Genomic DNA, 17,271 nt, shown 5'->3' with positions numbered 1-17,271 from the left:
AATTGGGGTCAAATAGCCTTATTGGGAAATGAGGAATGCGTGTCCACATCTCTGACAGACTTTGTTTTTTTTTTTTTTTTAATTTTTTTTTCAACGTTTATTTATTTTTGGGACAGAGAGAGACAGAGCATCAACAGGCGAGAGGCAAAAAGAGAGGGAGACACAGAATCGGAAACAGGCTCCAGGCTCTGAGCCATCAGCCCAGAGCCCCACGCGGGGCTCGAACTCACGGACCGCGAGATCGTGACCTGGCTGAAGTCGGACGCTTAACCGACTGCGCCACCCAGTCGCCCCCAGACTTTGTTTTTTAACTATTCTAATAAACTAGCATGTGTTGTGGAAATGTAATGAAAAGTGAAATGTCTTCTCAACTCAGAAAACCTCTCTACAAAGAAGAGAAAGAAAATAATTTTTTTGTTGAATAAGCATTAAACCAGAATGTGATATGCATCTCTGGCCATCTGCTAAAGAGATGGCAGACAGCGGGGAAATCTTGCGCCCTTACAGCTGAGCGGATGCCCCGGTGACATTCGGCAGGTTTTGCAACGTGAACTCAGATGATAGTTGAAGTTAAGTTTGTCTTCTCCTAGGAAACTGCGAGGCAGGGCACCATCTTCCTTGAGGAGTACATTTCATAGAGATGGCTCTTGGTCCTGGGGGACGCATTTCTGAGCTGTGAGACTGGCAAGAGGCTGATGCAGCCATTAAAAAAAAAGAAGAAAAAAAGATTTACATACGTTTGAAAAACAGAGAAAGAAATTGTGAAAGAAAAGGGAAAGGAAGGTCTCTTTCCTTGTTTCCAAAAGGTAGAATTAAGCCCCTTATCTTTAAGCCCTTTACACATACGGTGGGGTAACTTCTCAATTCACCTAACTCGGTAGATAATGAGTCGGCGGGGGGGGGGGGGGGGGGGTTAGTAATTCAGTGAATGTCAGGTATGCAGTTTTTCCTCTTTGGCAAAACAGCAGAAACATACTCTTTTTCCGATTGCCTAGACCAGGGTTTCTTAACCACGGCACTATGAGCATTTTGGGGGGCAGATGATTCTGCGTGGTTTGGGACGGGCCTGTGCATTGCAGGATGTTTAGCAGCATCCTGACTTCTCCACCCACTAGATGCCCGTAGGACAACCCCCTCCCCCAACTTATGGCAATTAAAAACGTCTTCGGTCATAATAAAATATCCTAAGCGGAGTGGGGGTGGGAATCGCCCTCGGTTGAAAAGCACCGATGTAGACAAATGATCAAAACACATGAACCAAAGAGGTAGGTGAGCCTGGGCTGGGATGCCAACAAGCCTTCTGCCCTCACTACCTGAGCCACACCTGTCTGAGGCATGCTGGAGCTGTGGCCTGAGCACGGATATCCCGTGGAACTGAGGGTCAGTCCGCTTAGTGGAAGACATCTCTGTTTGTATCACCCAGCCACCAGTCTCCTTCCCACCCCCCCCACCCCCACCCCCCGCCCCCACAGCACCTCTGGTCATTCTTTCTCAGTCCTTGTGATGCTGGGAGGAGGGTTGACCTGAATCATTGTAGCTCCAGGGCTTGTCTTGTGTCCAAGGCCTTGTCAATCACCGCACTCTATCTTTCCGGCTATCGTGAAAAAGAGGAAAGAGGAATGCTTTTTTGGATGATTTTGCCTGGCTGTGAGAGTATGATCCTGCAGGCAGCCGCCTGGCCACCGTCATGGGGGAGGCTGACTGAGAATGGAAGCAATTCAGTGGGAAGCAGAATTAAGATAAAAGGCGAAAATATCCTGGACACAAAATTGGAGCCCTGGATCTAGCCATGTCTGAAACCATTGCTTCTGAATTGTCTGTTAATGTGAGTCATCAAAGCCGGGGCTGGGAATCTAGTGGCCAACCTGCACACAGCACTCACAGACCCTTCGAGCTTTCTGTTCTCCCCAAATGGATGGGGACGTGAGGTGGGTCTTAATCCTCTTTTTTTTTTTTTTTTTTTTTTTTTTTTTAGTTGCAAAGATTTTACCTCAAAATATTTACAGTTAATTTTTGTGGTGGTTTTAACACATTTCCACAAATACCTTGATACTTTGCCTTCAAGCAACAGGAGCTACAGCTGTCTCCCCTAAGTTATGAACTAAGTAGACAGGGTGACTCACTTGTAGTCAGTAGAGAATGGAAATGTCCCAGTAGTAACTACAATGTCAAGATCTGCAGACGTCACCTGAACTAAGTAGTCAAAGTAAACATCTCTAACAATAACGAAGGATGGTATCATGTCCCCTCCTCCCGATAGATGCAATGAGGAGGGTATTATAGCACATGATATTTCTTCCAAAAATGTACTACCCCAGTCTAATCATGGGAAAATATGAAACAACCTACCATGTGAGCGCCTTTCACAAAATAACTGAGGTCTTCAGGTCAAAGTCATAAAAACAAGAAAAGACCAATAAATTGTCAGAAACCAAAGTTAATTACGCAGGCCTGATGACTAAATGCAATATGGAATTTCGTTTGGTTCCTGGAACAGAAAAAATATTATTGGAAATACATTATTGGGGCCATCGGTGAAATTTTAAAAAAGTTTTTAGTTTCATTAATAATTTTGTACCAGTATGAATGTATTAATTTTCATAAATGTACCCTGATTATTAACATTCTCTTCTAAACAGAGCCCATACTAGATAATCCAGTTGAGGGAGTATGATGTAGGCAACTGCTTAAAAAAGTGTTGAAAGACTTGGAAAGTCAAAGAAAGGATGGGGGAGAAGGGAAGGAAGAGCAAGCCACATGTTTGCAACAGCAGAGAGCTGCTACTACCCGTAGGACTAGAGAGATCAGGGGACAAGGTGGTACCAGGAAGCCAGGAACCAGAGCCACCACCATCGGTGGGAACAGTAGGGGCCAAGGGCAGGCCACCCCAAGATGGGCCGCTTTGGCATAAAGATTATTTTGAGTTAAAAACAATCAAGACCCAGCAGATTCGGAAAAACTCTTTACCTACGCCCCCCCCCCCCCCCCCCCCCACAACTGCCTAAAAAGAATGTATTTATTTATATTTATTTATTTCTCTATTTATTTAATTATTTTCAGTCAAAAGGTCTCACGTGTTTATTACTGAACCAACCTACAGGTGCAGAAGCATAATAACAGAGAAAAGTCTTTTCCGTGATACAACAGATCAGGTAGTAGGGAGGTTTGGAGAGTGACGGAGTAGGAACACGTGACCTTCAGGCGGCATAAACGTGTGCCACCTCAGGTATGATCCCGTACAGACCCGGCTTCGTTCTTCTCCAATGCCGCCTCTTGGAGTTGTAGCTGGTGTTATTACCAGTTTTCATCCGAATCCCCTGAGGAATGGGACGATTCTGCTTTTTGGTTTCTTGGCCAGGAATCGCTTGATCCTGAAAGTCTTGTGAGAAGACATGGCAAGAAACAGTCAGCAGCACACGTCATGATGGCGGAGAGGAGGAGAGACCTAAAAGGAATTCGGATTGAGGACCTGCTCCAGGTGGAGAGCTGTGACCCTAGATAACTACATTATACTGTGAACTAGGCGTGGTAGACAGGCAGGAGCCAAGCAAGGCCTGTTTGATGGAAGCCCTCCATGGCCCGTTGTTTCTCGGTGGCCCAGCAAACGTTTGTTTACCACACATTTACCTTTTTTCATTCTTCCTAAAGACCCCATTCCTTCCCTTTGGAGACCCAGACCTTTGACGACCCCGTTCTGCTTGGTTCAGAATGACATATATACTTCATGCTGCCTGACTGTGTTTGGAATTTCCATGTCTATGTGGATGCTCCCCAGGTCTGTAACTAAACATGATTTTTCTCCTGTTAATCTGTTTCATGTCAGTTTGATTCTTTGGCTAGCAGGACCATGAAGGGGACAGGAATTCTTGCTTCCTGACAGCACTGGCCACACTGCCAGAGGAGCTGAGACTGAAGAGGGGGTGCCTGACAGAAGCTGGAGCCTCGGGGGAGCCATGGCCAGAGAGGCCGCCCAATCGCCTCCCAGTGACTTTCATCGGAGAAATTGGAGAAGAAAATCTTTTCCTCTACCCTCTCAGGTTCAGTAACTGGGGGGCTGAGAATTTAACTGATGAAAGGCAGATTAACAAGAAAAAAAGGCAAAGTTAGCTTGAGTGTGCAATGTGATTATATGCCAGAATGCTGTGAGGAGTAACTCAAAGGGGAGGTTAGAATTTGGGAGTTTATTTACCTAAGTTAGTAGGGGAAAGGGAGGCTGGAAAAAAAGCTTCTATTGGAAGAACAGATAGGTTTCTTTTTTTTTTTTTTTTTAATGTTTATTTTTGGGGGAGAGAGAGGCAGAGTATGAGCAGGGGAGGGGCAGAGAGAGAGGGAGACACAGAATCTGAAGCAGGCTCCCGGCTCCGAGCTGTCAGCGCAGAGCCTGATGTGGAGCTCAAGCTCATGAACTCGAGATTGTGACCTGAGCCGAAGTCGGACACTTAACTGACTGAGCCACCCAGGTGCCCCAAATAGAGTTCTTTAAGAAAGACAAATGGAGAGGCGCCTGGGTTGCTCAGTCGGTTAAGCATCTGACTCTTGAGCTCAGCTCAGGTCTTGATCTCAGGGTCATGAGTTCAAGCCCCGTGTTGGGCTCCACACAGAGCATGACGCCTTCTTAAAAAAAAAAAAAAAAAAAAAAAAAAAAAAAAAGACACATGGGTTTTTAGGAGAACAAATAAGAGATAAGAAAATGTGTCGTGATGTTTGTTTATATAGGTGCAGGTGGTCTTTCCACCATGGTATTCCCCCAGAGAGGGGAAATATGGTAGGTTTACTCTTGGTCTCTCTCCTGGGAGCAGACCTGCCCCTAGCAGGAATTCATGGAAGTTAAATTTCTCAGAAGTTTCTCCTTTTAGTCAGGTAAGGGAAGTTCTGAGGGAGCTTCATGCTGTATCTGTTGAATCAAATATCTTCAAGTTAAGTTAACTCTGGGGTTTAGACCAACTCTGGGGTTCCAAGCAGGTCCTGAAGGGGTTCAGGACATGCTCCTGTCAAATATGACACCGTAGCATATTGAATATTTTAAGCTGAAAGGGTTTGAGAAAACAGAAGCAGTAAGGTCACTGTGAATTTCCTTCTGCCCTTCTCCCAAAACAGGTAATAAAATCCCCATGTGAGAGTTGCCCTCCCTGTACCCCAGGAGAAGACATCCTTATCACCAAAGACAAAGGGACATGGAGAAGCATCTGAACAAATAGGCCTTACTAAGTTTCCCCTGCTGTACTTACCCCCTACTCTTTTACCTGCCGTGTTTCTACACGACTGCCTACTCTTTGTTAAACCTAGCATAAAAATACTCAGGCTTAACTGTTTCTTTGGGCATCACAGAAAACCTATATTAAATAAATGTGTGTGCTTTTCTCCTGTTCATCTGTCCCTGTTGGTTTAATTTTCAGCCCCAGCCAGGAACCCTAGGAGGGTTGAGGAAAACTTTTTATTTCCCTATGGTCCCCACAGGCTTAACCTAACTGAGGGCCGGTGGGCAAGAGAGCCCGGGAAAAGGAAGTATCCAGACTCTGGGCCCTGAAATTCAGAGAAACAAGAAGCAGGGAATGGTTTTAAGAGCAAATGCACAAACGCCTGGCCCATCTCCTTTTCTGTGGTCACCTGTGACCTTACCTTACCGTTTGCCCCATCTCGAGTCCTCCGTTATGAAGGAAACAATGCCCACCCCTTAAACAGCAAGTCCAGTGGTTCATTTCTGGGTCTACTTAAATTGCTAACTTGCTGGTACTGCCTAAATAGCAAGCAGAGCTTTGTATTTGAGACACCTCCACCATGTCCCCAACAGTCATATACGTGAAAACTACCAACTTACGTTGGTTTATAAGCAACACCAAACTGAGCGGTCATCATGAAACACCCGAATAACTCTTGGAAGCTTCTTAATTCACAGTGTAGATGTGACAAGTGTTCCCAGAGATACGGAATGAAACCATCGTACCTATGGGACAATTGCCCTGCAATTGTAGCAGAGACCAGCCAGGGTACCTGTTTCAAGGTGGGATTCCACCTTCTCTTTCCCCAGAGATCACTGAAGTTCACAAGGGAGGAGCAGAAATCTGGAATGGGATTCTTCAGTCTTAGCCTGCTTAGTGGCTTGTATCTGACATAGGAATCCAACCAGCCACTGTGAATGAAACCACCAGCCATTATGAATCAGAAATATCCCAGTTATGCATTGGGATAAATAATGGGAAAGGCTCTCTGCTGAACTGACAAGAAAGAAGTTTGGGTAGCATCTGCTAGAACCTGCTCATTCTGCAGGAAGGGATAACAAAGCATGCCCTGCCCTCACTAATGCAAGAGCAGAGGCCGCCACTGCCCAGCTCGCTCTTCTCCTTCTGCTTCTGTCCTTACCTTTCCTGTGTGTGGACGTGGGCTTGTGTCCTTCATGCTTCTCTCAAGGACTTTCAGCTTCTCCTGCAGGAACACATGTTCCTCCATCCCAACATCTTGGCAAAGATGAGTCTTTTTGCAGCAGGGCCATTAATGATAGTAGGAGCTGGTGTAAATCTAGGAACCAGGGCACAGGGGAAGGCGGTGACCCAATTACTGACAGCTGTTAGAGCCTCGTTTCTCTGCATTTTAGTTTCCCCAGCAGAGTGGCACAGACACCACCATCATTAACATTTAATTTTGATTTAGTATGTCTGCACTGGCTGGAACAACTAAAGTGCAGCCTGTTGCCTATAAAAGTTCAAGCCCCTTTGAGGTCAGTCTGATCCGCACCTGCTCAGGCCCAAGCGAGGGGGAGAGGACACCGTTCAAGGTCATTCCAATTTCTAAAGGCTTCTTCCTGCTGCAGGTGTCTTGAAAGATAACTAAAAAGCTATGCGAAGAGCTGGGATTACTTACACAAAACCCTCTTCCTCCTCCCCTGTGGTCATGCTGAGAAAAAGAACTAAGGTTGTGTAATATAGATAGAAGGAACCCAAATACCAACCTTAGTGATGACAGTTTTTTTAGGTGGGCTAAGTGGTGCAATTTGAACATAACTAAAGAGCGATAAAGATCCTCTCCTTGACCATGCTTTAGACAGGCTCCTCTGAGCTCTCTTTTTGACCAGGCCTGGACTTTGACCTCTAGAACCTGCAGGCTCCCAGCACAAATGATTCCATCCATTTCCCAGCCCCTCAGAAGCCCCTGCCAACAGACTTGAATATACACATAGTTTCTAATTGCTGAAAGCTGCATGCTTAGGATGACCCCAACCCCCTTTGAAATATCTACCTGGGGGCGCCTGGGTGGCGCAGTCGGTTGGGCGTCCGACTTCAGCCAGGTCACGATCTCGCGGTCCGTGAGTTCGAGCCCCGCATCAGGCTCTGGGCTGATGGCTCAGAGGCTGGAGCCTGTTTCCGATTCTGTGTCTCCCTCTCTCTCTGCCCCTCCCCCGTTCATGCTCTGTCTCTCTCTGTCCCAAAAATAAATAAACGTTGAAAAAAAAATAAATAAAATAAAATAAAATATCTACCTGAGGAATTCCTGTTTCAGCCCAAACCTGGTAACAAAGAGGCCCCAGGAACACCCCCACCCAAAACAGCTACTTTAGAAAGCTTGCAGTTGTAAATCCTTTCTTTCCAGCTTTGAGATGCAGACGTTCCACCACCCAGAGCTGCAGGCTCAAGAACCCAGAGCTGTCGAAAAGCAAACCGGCAGGTAAACAACTCAGGCTCTCCCTCCCAGGCACTGGGCGGCTTGCTCTAACTTGCACCACTACCTCCTGTCACAAAGATACTAGGAGTTTGCTTCTCCTCCAGATAAGCACCCAAGAGGGAGTAATCCCAGTCTGCTGGGACCCCAGCTTGGTCCCCTGCCTACTCCTTCATTCTGGCTTTAATACGTCTGTCACCTCTGCATGGATAGAAGTTGAGCTCAGTTCACATGGGCCCTCTTCCCCACTGCAGTGGTTATTAATGAATAAAGTCTATCCTTGCCACTTCAACTAGCGGCCAGCTTATCTTTGACAAAGGTCAGGTGGTAGGATCCCCTCCCTGAGGGGAGAAAAAAAACCTTCAAGGCAACCTGGCTATATGCATATATGTATGACAACATCCCTCACGACCTTGTAACATGAGACCACCTAATCAGGCCGCATGTTTGTGTGTTAGCATATATGAGAGACAAAGAAATAGAAAATGTATAAAATACTACGCCACGTGGCATTCAGGGCTCAGTTCTTCAGTGGACCCAACTGAGCCCTACCAGCAAGAAAAGAGTTGCTTCCTGGGAAAAAAAAAAAAAAAAAAAAAAAGCCTTGGTGTCATGATTCTCTGTGTGAGAATCCTGCTACAGTCAAATCCACATGTTCTTGCCCTAGGGAGCAAGGGTTGTTAGATCGCAGTGCTAACAAGGCTAAGGTTATGAACTTGATCTCTATATGGCTCTGTCCATATCGTGGCTGCAGGCGCACACCTCTATCAGGTGTTTCTTTTTTTTAAAAAATTTTTTTTAATGTTTATTTATTTTTGAGACAGAGAGAGACAGAGCATGAACGGGGGAGGGTCAGAGAGAGAGGGAGACACAGAATCTGAAGCAGGTTCCAGGCTCCGAGCTGTCAGCCCAGAGCCCGACGCGGGGCTTGAACTCACGGACCACGAGATCACGACCTGAGCTGAAGTTGGATGCTCAACCGACTGACGCTCAACCAACTGAGCCACCCAGGCACCCCCCTATCAGATGTTTCAAGAGTGCCTCTAGTGGACCAGGAGAGACACCAGATTAGAAAGTAGAGATGGCCCAGCACAAACCATTTACTGCTGGCTTTGTTTTTTTTGTTTGTTTTTTGGTATCTCATTACTGCTTTAAGAGCTCAGATATCCAGATGGTGTGGCTTGCAGCCTTCACTCAGCTAGAAGACCACCTTCATGTCTGCCATCCGCCAAACGCCCTTGTCCCTCTGTGTTAGACATTCCCAATTGCCTTGCCCTTTTAGCATCTAGCTCATGGTCTGCCTCTTTCACCAGGTCTTTCTCAAAAACTCCACCTCCCCTTCTCTGCCTCTAGTGCCTTTAAGCATTTATCTTTGGTACACTGTCTCATTCTGTTACCGTCAGTGGCTCACGGTTCATGTAACTGTGTAAGAAACAAGGACCGAGAACATTCCACCTTTTGTTTTCCATCCATGTCAAGCATCAGGCTAAGTATATTGAAACCCATCAGTTAAATGCATTTAGATATTTTCATTGAGCTTTCGAACAGCTTTGACAAATCTCAACAAAATGAGGTTGAATTCCTTCATAGCTTCTAGGATGGGCAGTGGGCTGTTATTATAATGCTCAGAGTGCTTACAAAGTTACACAGAATCAAATGTCTGTTACTGCACCCTATATGGAGTAGACAGTCTATTGCCTGTGGAGTTTTTCCAATTTTGTGTGTGATCAGGCAATACTATAAAAAGACAATCATTTAGGGGCACCTGGGTGGCGCAGTCGGTTAAGCGTCCGACTTCAGCCAGGTCACGATCTCGCGGTCCGTGAGTTCGAGCCCCGTGTCGGGCTCTGGGCTGATGGCTCGGGGCCTGGAGCCTGTTTCAGATTCTGTGTCTCCCTCTCTCTCTGCCCCTCCCCCGTTCATGCTCTGTCTCTCTCTGTCCCAAAAATAAAAAACGTTGAAAAAAAAATTAAAAAAAAAAAAAGACAATCATTTAGCATGTAGCATTGTAACAGCTAGGCTTTTACATTTACATTGTTGTTAGCCTACATTTTCATAGCTGTACACAGATCTCTTAATTATGATAACACACTTTATGCCCATTCAAGAGAGAAAAAAAGGGGTGCCTGGGTGGCTCAGTCGGCTGGGCATCCACCTTCGGCTCAGGTCATGATCTCATGGTCATGAGTTCGAGCCCCATGTCAGGATCCGTGCTGACAGTTAGGAGCATGGAGCCTGCTTCAGATTCTGTGTCTTCCTGTTAAACTCTCCCCCACTCACACTCCGTCTCTCTCTCTCTCTCTCTCTCTCTGCCTCAGAAATAAATAATAAACATTAAAAAAAGAAAAACAAAGTTTGGGAAGATGCCATAGACTAGATGGCTTGTGAAACTCCTCAGAGTTAGGGCTTCAAACTTCCAGTTTCCGTGGGAAAGTTGTTTTCTCTGTGTCCATTTACTCATGGACATGGAAATAATAGTATGAGCCATACAGTGTTGTTGTTAGGATTAAATTAGTCACATGAAAGACTTACAACGTACTTGGCACATAGAAATTACTAGGTAAATGACTTAAAATAGTCGAAGATGTTAAGGCACGAAGAACTTAGAATGTGGGTCTTTTTGCAAAGTTTCCAATGGATGGCTCAGGTGAATAAAACTTTAAACTGGTCCGTTACTCCAAATCATTGCTAGGGGCGCCTGGGTGGCTCAGTCAGTTAAGCCTCCAACCTCGACTCAGGTCATGATCTCACAGTTCATGGGTTCGAGCCCTGCATCGGGCTCTGTGCTGACAGCTTGGAGCCTGGAGCCTGCTCCAGATTCTGTGTCTCCCTCTCTCTCTACCCCTGCTCATGCTCTGTCTTTCTCTCAAAAATAAATAAACAGTAAAAAAAAAAAAAAAAAAAGCTAGAAGGAAAAAGAATCATTGCTACTTACTACCTTTTTTCCTACAGATAACCAGCTACATACATTCGAGCTATAAATCTAACAAGGGATGGGAGACAGGTGATGTTTAAGTTGTGTTTATTTATTTATTTCAATATATGAAGTTTATTGTCAAATTGGTTTCCATACAACACCCAGTGCTCATCCCAAAAGATGCCCTCCCACTCCCCATCAACCCTCAGTTCTCAGTTTTTAAGAGTCTCTTGTGTTTTGGCTCTCTCCCACTCTAACCTCTTTTTTTTTTTTTCTCCTTCCCCTCCCCTATGGGTTTCTGTTAAGTTTCTCAGGATCCACCTAAGAGTGAAAACATACGGTATCTGTCTTTCTCTGTATGGCTTATTTCACTTAGCATCACACTCTCCAGTTCCATCCACGTTGCTACAAAGGGCCATATTTCATTCTTTCTCATTGCCATGTAGTACTCCATTGTGTATATAAACCACAACTTCTTTATCCATTCATCAGTTGATGGACATTTAGGCTCTTTCCATAATTTGGCTATTGTTGAGAGTGCTGCTATGAACATTGGGGTACAAGTGCCCCTATGCATCAGTACTCCTGTGTCCCTTGGATAAATTCCTAGCAGTGCTATTGCTGGGTCATAGGGTAGGTCTATTTTTAATTTTCTGAGGAACCTCCACACTGCTTTCCAGAGCGGCTGCACCAATTTGTATTCCCACCAACAGTGCAAGAGGGTTCCTGTTTCTCCACATCCTCTCCAGCATCTATAGTCTCCTGATTTGTTCATTTTGGCCACTCTGACTGGTGTGAGGTGATATCTGAGTGTGGTTTTGATTTGTATTTCCCTGATGAGAAGCGACTTAAGTTGTGTTTAAAGAGAATCTTTGAATTGTTAATTCGGGTAGTACTCATTCTTAGCACAGGTTCCTACTTGGTGTGTGACACTGGGCTTAGGTGCCGGGTGGCATCCAAAGAAGATAAAAAAGGTCTTGGTCCTCCAGGAGGTTTCAAACTACCAGTATGAAAAAGGACATGGGCATAATGAAAGGCTCAGAATACTTACAGGAGGGAAAGAAGCATGTATGGGGTGGGGATCAGGACGTACTTGGACAATTTCAGCCAGGAGGCAGTGTTTGCGCATCTTTAGTTGACAGCTGGGGCATACCGTACATATTAAAGATGCAGTGGGTATAGCATTAAAGCAATTAGGAAAGGAAGAGTTTGGAAATCGTGGGAAAATTTTGGGATTTAGTCCAGTTTGATGAAAGGAGGTATTAAGAGAATAATAAAAGGTCTAGCAGCAAAGGCAGGCCGGAGATATGCTGAGGCAATTGGATCTCATTTTGTGGAGGACACTAGATTTTTGAGCAGAGAAATAACGTGCAGGTATCGAAGAAGATGGGTTATTAGTGGGAAGGGTGAGAGGTATATTCAAACATCATCCACAGTTCTTAATGTATAATTAAAATGTATTTTTTCATTTTTAAATTATAGAGAGTCTTTAAGAAAAATATGTCTACTAAGTCAGTCATCTTAGAAAATGCTTGTCAGATGGCTTCATGCCTTCTCGGTGGAAGAGGTAATTCCGGGGAAATCAGAAGGCAATCTCAGCAACTCTTCCACTTCTTCTTGCAAAGCCTCTGCTTTTTCATGCAACAGCATCTGCAATAAAAAATCAAGGCATGAGACCAAAATATGCATTGCCAGAGAATTGTGAACATTTTTACCACCGTCTATTAGATACTTGAATCTTAATACATCAGCGATGTAGACATTAAAACTAATAATGAGACTGAAAAATAGCCACTTAAGAACAAGTGATTATAGTAAATGAAGCTGAGGCATTGAGTTAAAGCCATTTTAGCTGAGCACTGCATTTGGTACACCAAAAATAAAGGAGGTTTAAGACCCTCAAAGATTTGTTTTATTGAAGACTCAGCCACTTAAAAATTAACTTTTAATCTATAAAATGTAAGACAATTTTGCAAAAATTTAATTAGCTCTTGAAAATGTTATCCTTTATATATGCTTTTTATTATTCCTCAAAGTTTAGTATGCTATCTTTTAAAAACCTATCAGTGTTTCAAAGAAAAATTTTATTCAAGCTCCTAAAATTAACATGGCTAATTTCAAAAGAAACATAAAGAGCCAAGAAAGGAGTTCTAAACGTGGTGCATAGTAAACGTCAGTGAATATTTGCTGAGTAATGATTTTCCCTCTTTCTTTTAAAAACTACAAGTAGGGGCGCCTGGCTGGCTCAGCCAGTAGAACGTGCAATTCTTGATCTTGGGGTTGTAAGTGGGTATAGACATCATTTAAAAAAAAAAAAAAAAACCCAAAACCAAAACCCAAACAACAACAACTTTAAGAACAAAAGCCCAGAAATCGAGTGTTGGTATTTGTGCAGCTGGGTTTTGTGTATACTGGGGTGTAGTATTTGCATCACTTCTGTTACAGAAGTTTTATAATAAAAAGTTCTGCAAAATCACGTGGAGGAAAAAATCATACGACAAACCCACTCCAAGCGTGGCATTACATAGCATTATATACAGAAGAGATTAAAATGCAATCAGGTAAGCTTTCCAGTAGCTGAGGTAATGGTGACCACGTAAAACTAATCTCCCAATAGATCCTCTAAAAACGATACAGATCAACAAGACCAAGTAAACTGCCCAAAACTCACGTGTCAGCATTACTAGAATACAGAGAACACCATCAGCTTCAAATTACTTGTAGTTAAAAATACCTGCCAATTTCCAGCAGAACCATTTTTTTTTTACAATTTTTTTTTTTTTAGCTTATTTATTTTGAGAGAGAGAGAGAGAGAGCACGAGCAAGGGAGGGGCAGAGAGAGAGGGAGAGAGAGAGAATCTCAAGCAGGCTCCACAGTGTCAGTGCAGAGCCTGACTCAGGGTTTGAATTCACGAACTGTGAGATCATGACCTGAGCCAAAGTCAAGAGCCAGACGCTTAACTGACTGAGCCACCCAGGTGCCCCAGAAATCTGTTGGTGAAATTGTGCTCAAGGAACATCACCTGCACCTAGACTTGATTTAGAATATTAGACCTTGAGCCTGAGTCTGATGCCATAAAGGAATAAATCTTGTAGGGATGAGTATATTTTGCATGTGAGAGAAATGTAAATTATCTGTGACCAGAGAGCAGACATTACAGATGCTTGCAGATTATCTGGCACTCCCCTCTTGTACAGGTGGGGTCTAATTCCTCTTCCTTTCAATCTGGACTGATCTTAATGGCCTTCTAGTAACAAACAATATACAGCAAAAGTGACACTACACAACTTCCGAGGTTAGTTCAGAAGACGTCCTGCCTTTTCTGCCTCGCTCTCTTGAAATGTTCACTCTCTGGACATTTCCTCTTGAAACTGAGCTGCCATGCTATAACAAAACCAAGCCTCATGGAAAGGCCATATGTAGCTGTTCCAGTTGAAAGCCCCAGATAACAGCCACTTTTCAACTGCCAGCCAAGTGAATGCACCATCTTGGATTTCCAATTCAGTCAAGCCTTCAGATGACTACAGCCCCAGTCAAAATCTGACTGTAATTGCATGAGACTCCAAGTGCAAATCATGCTGCTAAACCTTTCCAGAATTAGGATTCTGGAAACATAAGCAAAATAAAATAGCTGTTTTAAGCCACTAAGTTTTTGAGAGAGACAGACACACACAGAGAGAGAGAGAGAGAGAGAGAGAGAGAGAGAACCAGTGGGGAAGGGGCAGAGAGGGAGGGAGAGAGAGAATCCCAAGCAGACTCTGCACTGTCAGTGCACAGCCTGATGTGGGGCTTGAACTCATGACCCTGAGATCATGGTTACTCAAGCTAGTTTCCAAGCAAGTTCAACAGCACACCCTTGGGAGTGTCTGGACAGTTTTGTCAGCATCCCAGCGGGCAGTTTCCTGCTTGCCAGCATCGGCTGCAACACAACGAAAGAACTTATCTGCTGTCCAGTGAGCCACAGCCACACCCTCTCCAATGAAGTCTGAATCCCATCCCCAGGGGGTGGTGTCAGGTGAGGGTGAACATGCTCCTCATGATTCATTCCCATGTTTGTTGAAGTTCTGTTTACCCCTTAGAAAGCAACCAGTAATCTTTGGTACTAGTTACTAATTCTTTATTTTAAATGTTCCTCTTCAAATTACTGTGTGGTTTCCGTTCCTAATAATTAGAGCCTGACAGATATACCCCCCAAAATCAGAAAGTCCAATAACGATGGGGACAGGTCAATAAGACAAATTGGCCTACATCTAGAAAAGGGTAAGTAGGATAGTAAATCACCTAAAACAAGATTATTTAATATGGATGAAAGAAACAGAAAAGAGAAACCTTTGGAGGCAAAGAGAGCTGTTTTCAAATATGTGAAAAACCACCATATGAACAAAGATAACAGAACAGTTCTAGAGGGTAGTACTTACAATGTAATGGTAGACATTGTAAGCAAGCAACATTTAGCCTCATTATCTTGAGATGCTTTTTGTAACACTACAAGTGTCCAAAAATAGAACTGCCTAATTTTTGAGGTTGTAAGCTCCATGCCAATGTAGGTGCTCAAAGTGGGAAGGCCAGATGTCGGGGATGCTGAGGAAAGGACTTCTGTGAAAAAAGATGAGGAGGCAGAACTCCGTGAGATCCAGCCTTCCTTGTACTTCAGTGAACTCTTGAGATTGCCTAATTTTCAGGAGGTCTTTTTCTCTTTTTAGGAAGCCTTGTATCATAACAGATGCACAGTTTTTATCCACATATTGTGAGTATATGCCTTTGTGTCTTGTAGTTAAATGTTTTTGTTTTTATGTCCAAAGTATAAGGCGATAACACTACAAAATATCATGAAGGTTAAAAAAATGGTTTGTTTGCTTACCTTTGCTGATGAAACAATTTGCTTGGCCTGGCGTCTTGATAAATGATCGATTGTTCTTATTAGCACTTCAGGATTTGCATTAGCTAAGTGCGTTAGACTTTTATAACCTGCATTGTACAACTGTTTTGCTCGACCCTAAAAGGTATTACAAAAATCAGTAGGATCAGAATTTGGGATTAGGAAAAACAATTAAGTGTCTTGCTGAAGGGAAAAATTTCACATGCAAGAGACAGAAACAGATGAAGGTAATAAAGTAAATATGAAGAGATAACACAACAGAACCCTGAGAAATTTTAAAAGATGGATTTGGGTGGTTCCAAACTGCAAGATAGCTTTCTGTGTGGCTTAAGTCAACTGGTGTGTGTTGCAATCAGGAATGAGAAACCCATTAAGGCACTCAGGTGAGGGGCACTGGTTCAGACTCCCCATCAACATGTTCTAGTCCAATAGCCTTAAAATGTGTTCACTATCTACTCAGGGGACCACTGGGGTGTGTGTGTGCACGCACGCGCGTGTGTGTTCCCGAGCAGAAGAATGCTTCCGGTTGAATAACAGAATAAGCTGAAACCAAGAGTTGGTTAAAGACACAGAGCTGAGAAACCAGCTGAGGATGCTTTCTTCTCACCCTCTTAGGAAACGGAAACCAGCCTTGTTGCCACCAAATCACCCCTTCCTGAAACAAGCATCTAGTCTAACCTGACAGAAGGTAATTCGTCATTAGAGTGGAGGAAGGGAGAGATGCTAAGGACGAATGGAAGCACACATATACTTGGGGAGTATCAGTTTTAGCCCTACTGTTACTCTATTTTCACAAATGTGATTTTTCATCAGGGCTGCTGCCAGATTAACAGTGGATTTCTGGGAGGCCATGGCAGCAATTTATTTAAAAAGAAAAACAATCAACTCTCCTGGCAAATGAGGAATAAGTCCGTTATTATGACTCACCTCATGATAACACTTCACAAAAGAGTAAAATCTGATTTTCCTGTTAGTTGAAATCATCCCAGTTGGGAAACTGGGATGGGAAGCTACTAACCTCTAAAACTCCAGTCACTTCCATGAGGGGAATGAGCTCTGCCTTTACACAGTAAGTCAACTTCTTGGTAAGTTCTACCAAAAGGGCTTTATAAACCCAAAACTCCTCAAGTTCCTGCAGAACACAAAGAAACATACAGAATTAATTTAAATCTGGCAAGTTATTTCAAAGTTTGGTTGGTGTGGTAATGGGCTCAGAGAGGATGTTTCCTTATGTAAGTTCTGAAACTTGGGGTAAGCCGGAGATGAACAATAATTCCAGGCAAAATTATTCTAAAGAAACACTGCAGAGACAGAGGAATCTGATGAAGTGGTTTTGGGATAAGGAAGAAGATTAAAAACTGAAAAATAGGTCAGTAAGAAGAGTTGTGTTCATTTTTATCAAAACACCAGCGAGTGAATGGATAGTTTTTCTTTCCCAAATGACTGAAAACAATTCCCACCTCTGGGAATTTATCCTGTAGACAGAATATTACATGTGGAAGAATTCTGATGCAAGATGCAGCAATATTTAAAGCAGCAAAAATATCAGAAGCAATATTTAAGACAATAACAATAATGGAAACCCTGGGTCAATAACTTAAAGCTGGGTGGGTATTTATTACATTGTCTAATTTTATGTTTGAGATTTTCTAGAATAGTTTTTTTTTAAAGGTCACTTTCCAACCTTGGAGTGTCATTGTGAGCACATGTGATACATGGAACAGCATTAGCTGCCTATTTTGTGGTCCCTAGAAAAGCAGTCCGTGCACTAAAGATGACACAGTGAAGAGAAGAAAACCTTGGACAGAACTAGGATCCAGA

The 17,271-nt window shown here is 43.5% G+C and overlaps 1 protein-coding gene, 1 long non-coding RNA gene and 1 pseudogene across 10 annotated transcripts in view; all 3 read right to left on the bottom strand.

The window, feature by feature from the left end:
* Positions 1 to 386: 386 nt before the first annotated feature.
* Positions 387 to 2,476, bottom strand: LOC121030307 (uncharacterized). Its single transcript, XR_005790170.1, has 3 exons — positions 2,350 to 2,476; positions 1,476 to 1,594; positions 387 to 692 (listed from the first exon to the last, which is right to left on the bottom strand). It is a non-coding gene; the product is annotated as an uncharacterized LOC121030307 (long non-coding RNA).
* Positions 2,477 to 3,074: 598 nt separating this feature from the next.
* LOC121030190 (60S ribosomal protein L39-like) lies at positions 3,075 to 3,994 on the bottom strand (annotated as a pseudogene).
* Positions 3,995 to 12,002: 8,008 nt separating this feature from the next.
* Positions 12,003 to 17,271, bottom strand: part of HELQ (helicase, POLQ like) — a 41,639-nt gene continuing 36,370 nt past the window's right edge. For 4 of the 9 annotated variants that reach the window (XM_040479498.1, XM_040479512.1, XM_040479451.1 and 1 more), the window contains 3 exons: positions 16,469 to 16,582; positions 15,433 to 15,567; positions 12,003 to 12,220 (listed from right to left, as the gene is read on the bottom strand). In XM_040479498.1, coding sequence (XP_040335432.1) covers positions 12,116 to 12,220; positions 15,433 to 15,567; positions 16,469 to 16,582 — 354 coding nt within the window. In that variant the 3' untranslated portion in view covers positions 12,003 to 12,115. Of the gene's footprint in view, positions 12,221 to 14,291; positions 15,168 to 15,432; positions 15,568 to 16,468; positions 16,583 to 17,271 lie in introns of those variants that run through there. The other 5 variants (XM_040479436.1, XM_040479489.1, XM_040479442.1 and 2 more) reach the window with 4 other exon arrangements.

The sequence above is a fragment of the Herpailurus yagouaroundi genome, unplaced genomic scaffold (genome assembly GCF_014898765.1).
Source record: "Herpailurus yagouaroundi ecotype Mexico unplaced genomic scaffold, PumYag 28, whole genome shotgun sequence".
Classification (NCBI taxonomy): domain Eukaryota; kingdom Metazoa; phylum Chordata; class Mammalia; order Carnivora; family Felidae; genus Herpailurus; species Herpailurus yagouaroundi.
This window is presented reverse-complemented; position numbering and strand designations above follow the sequence as displayed.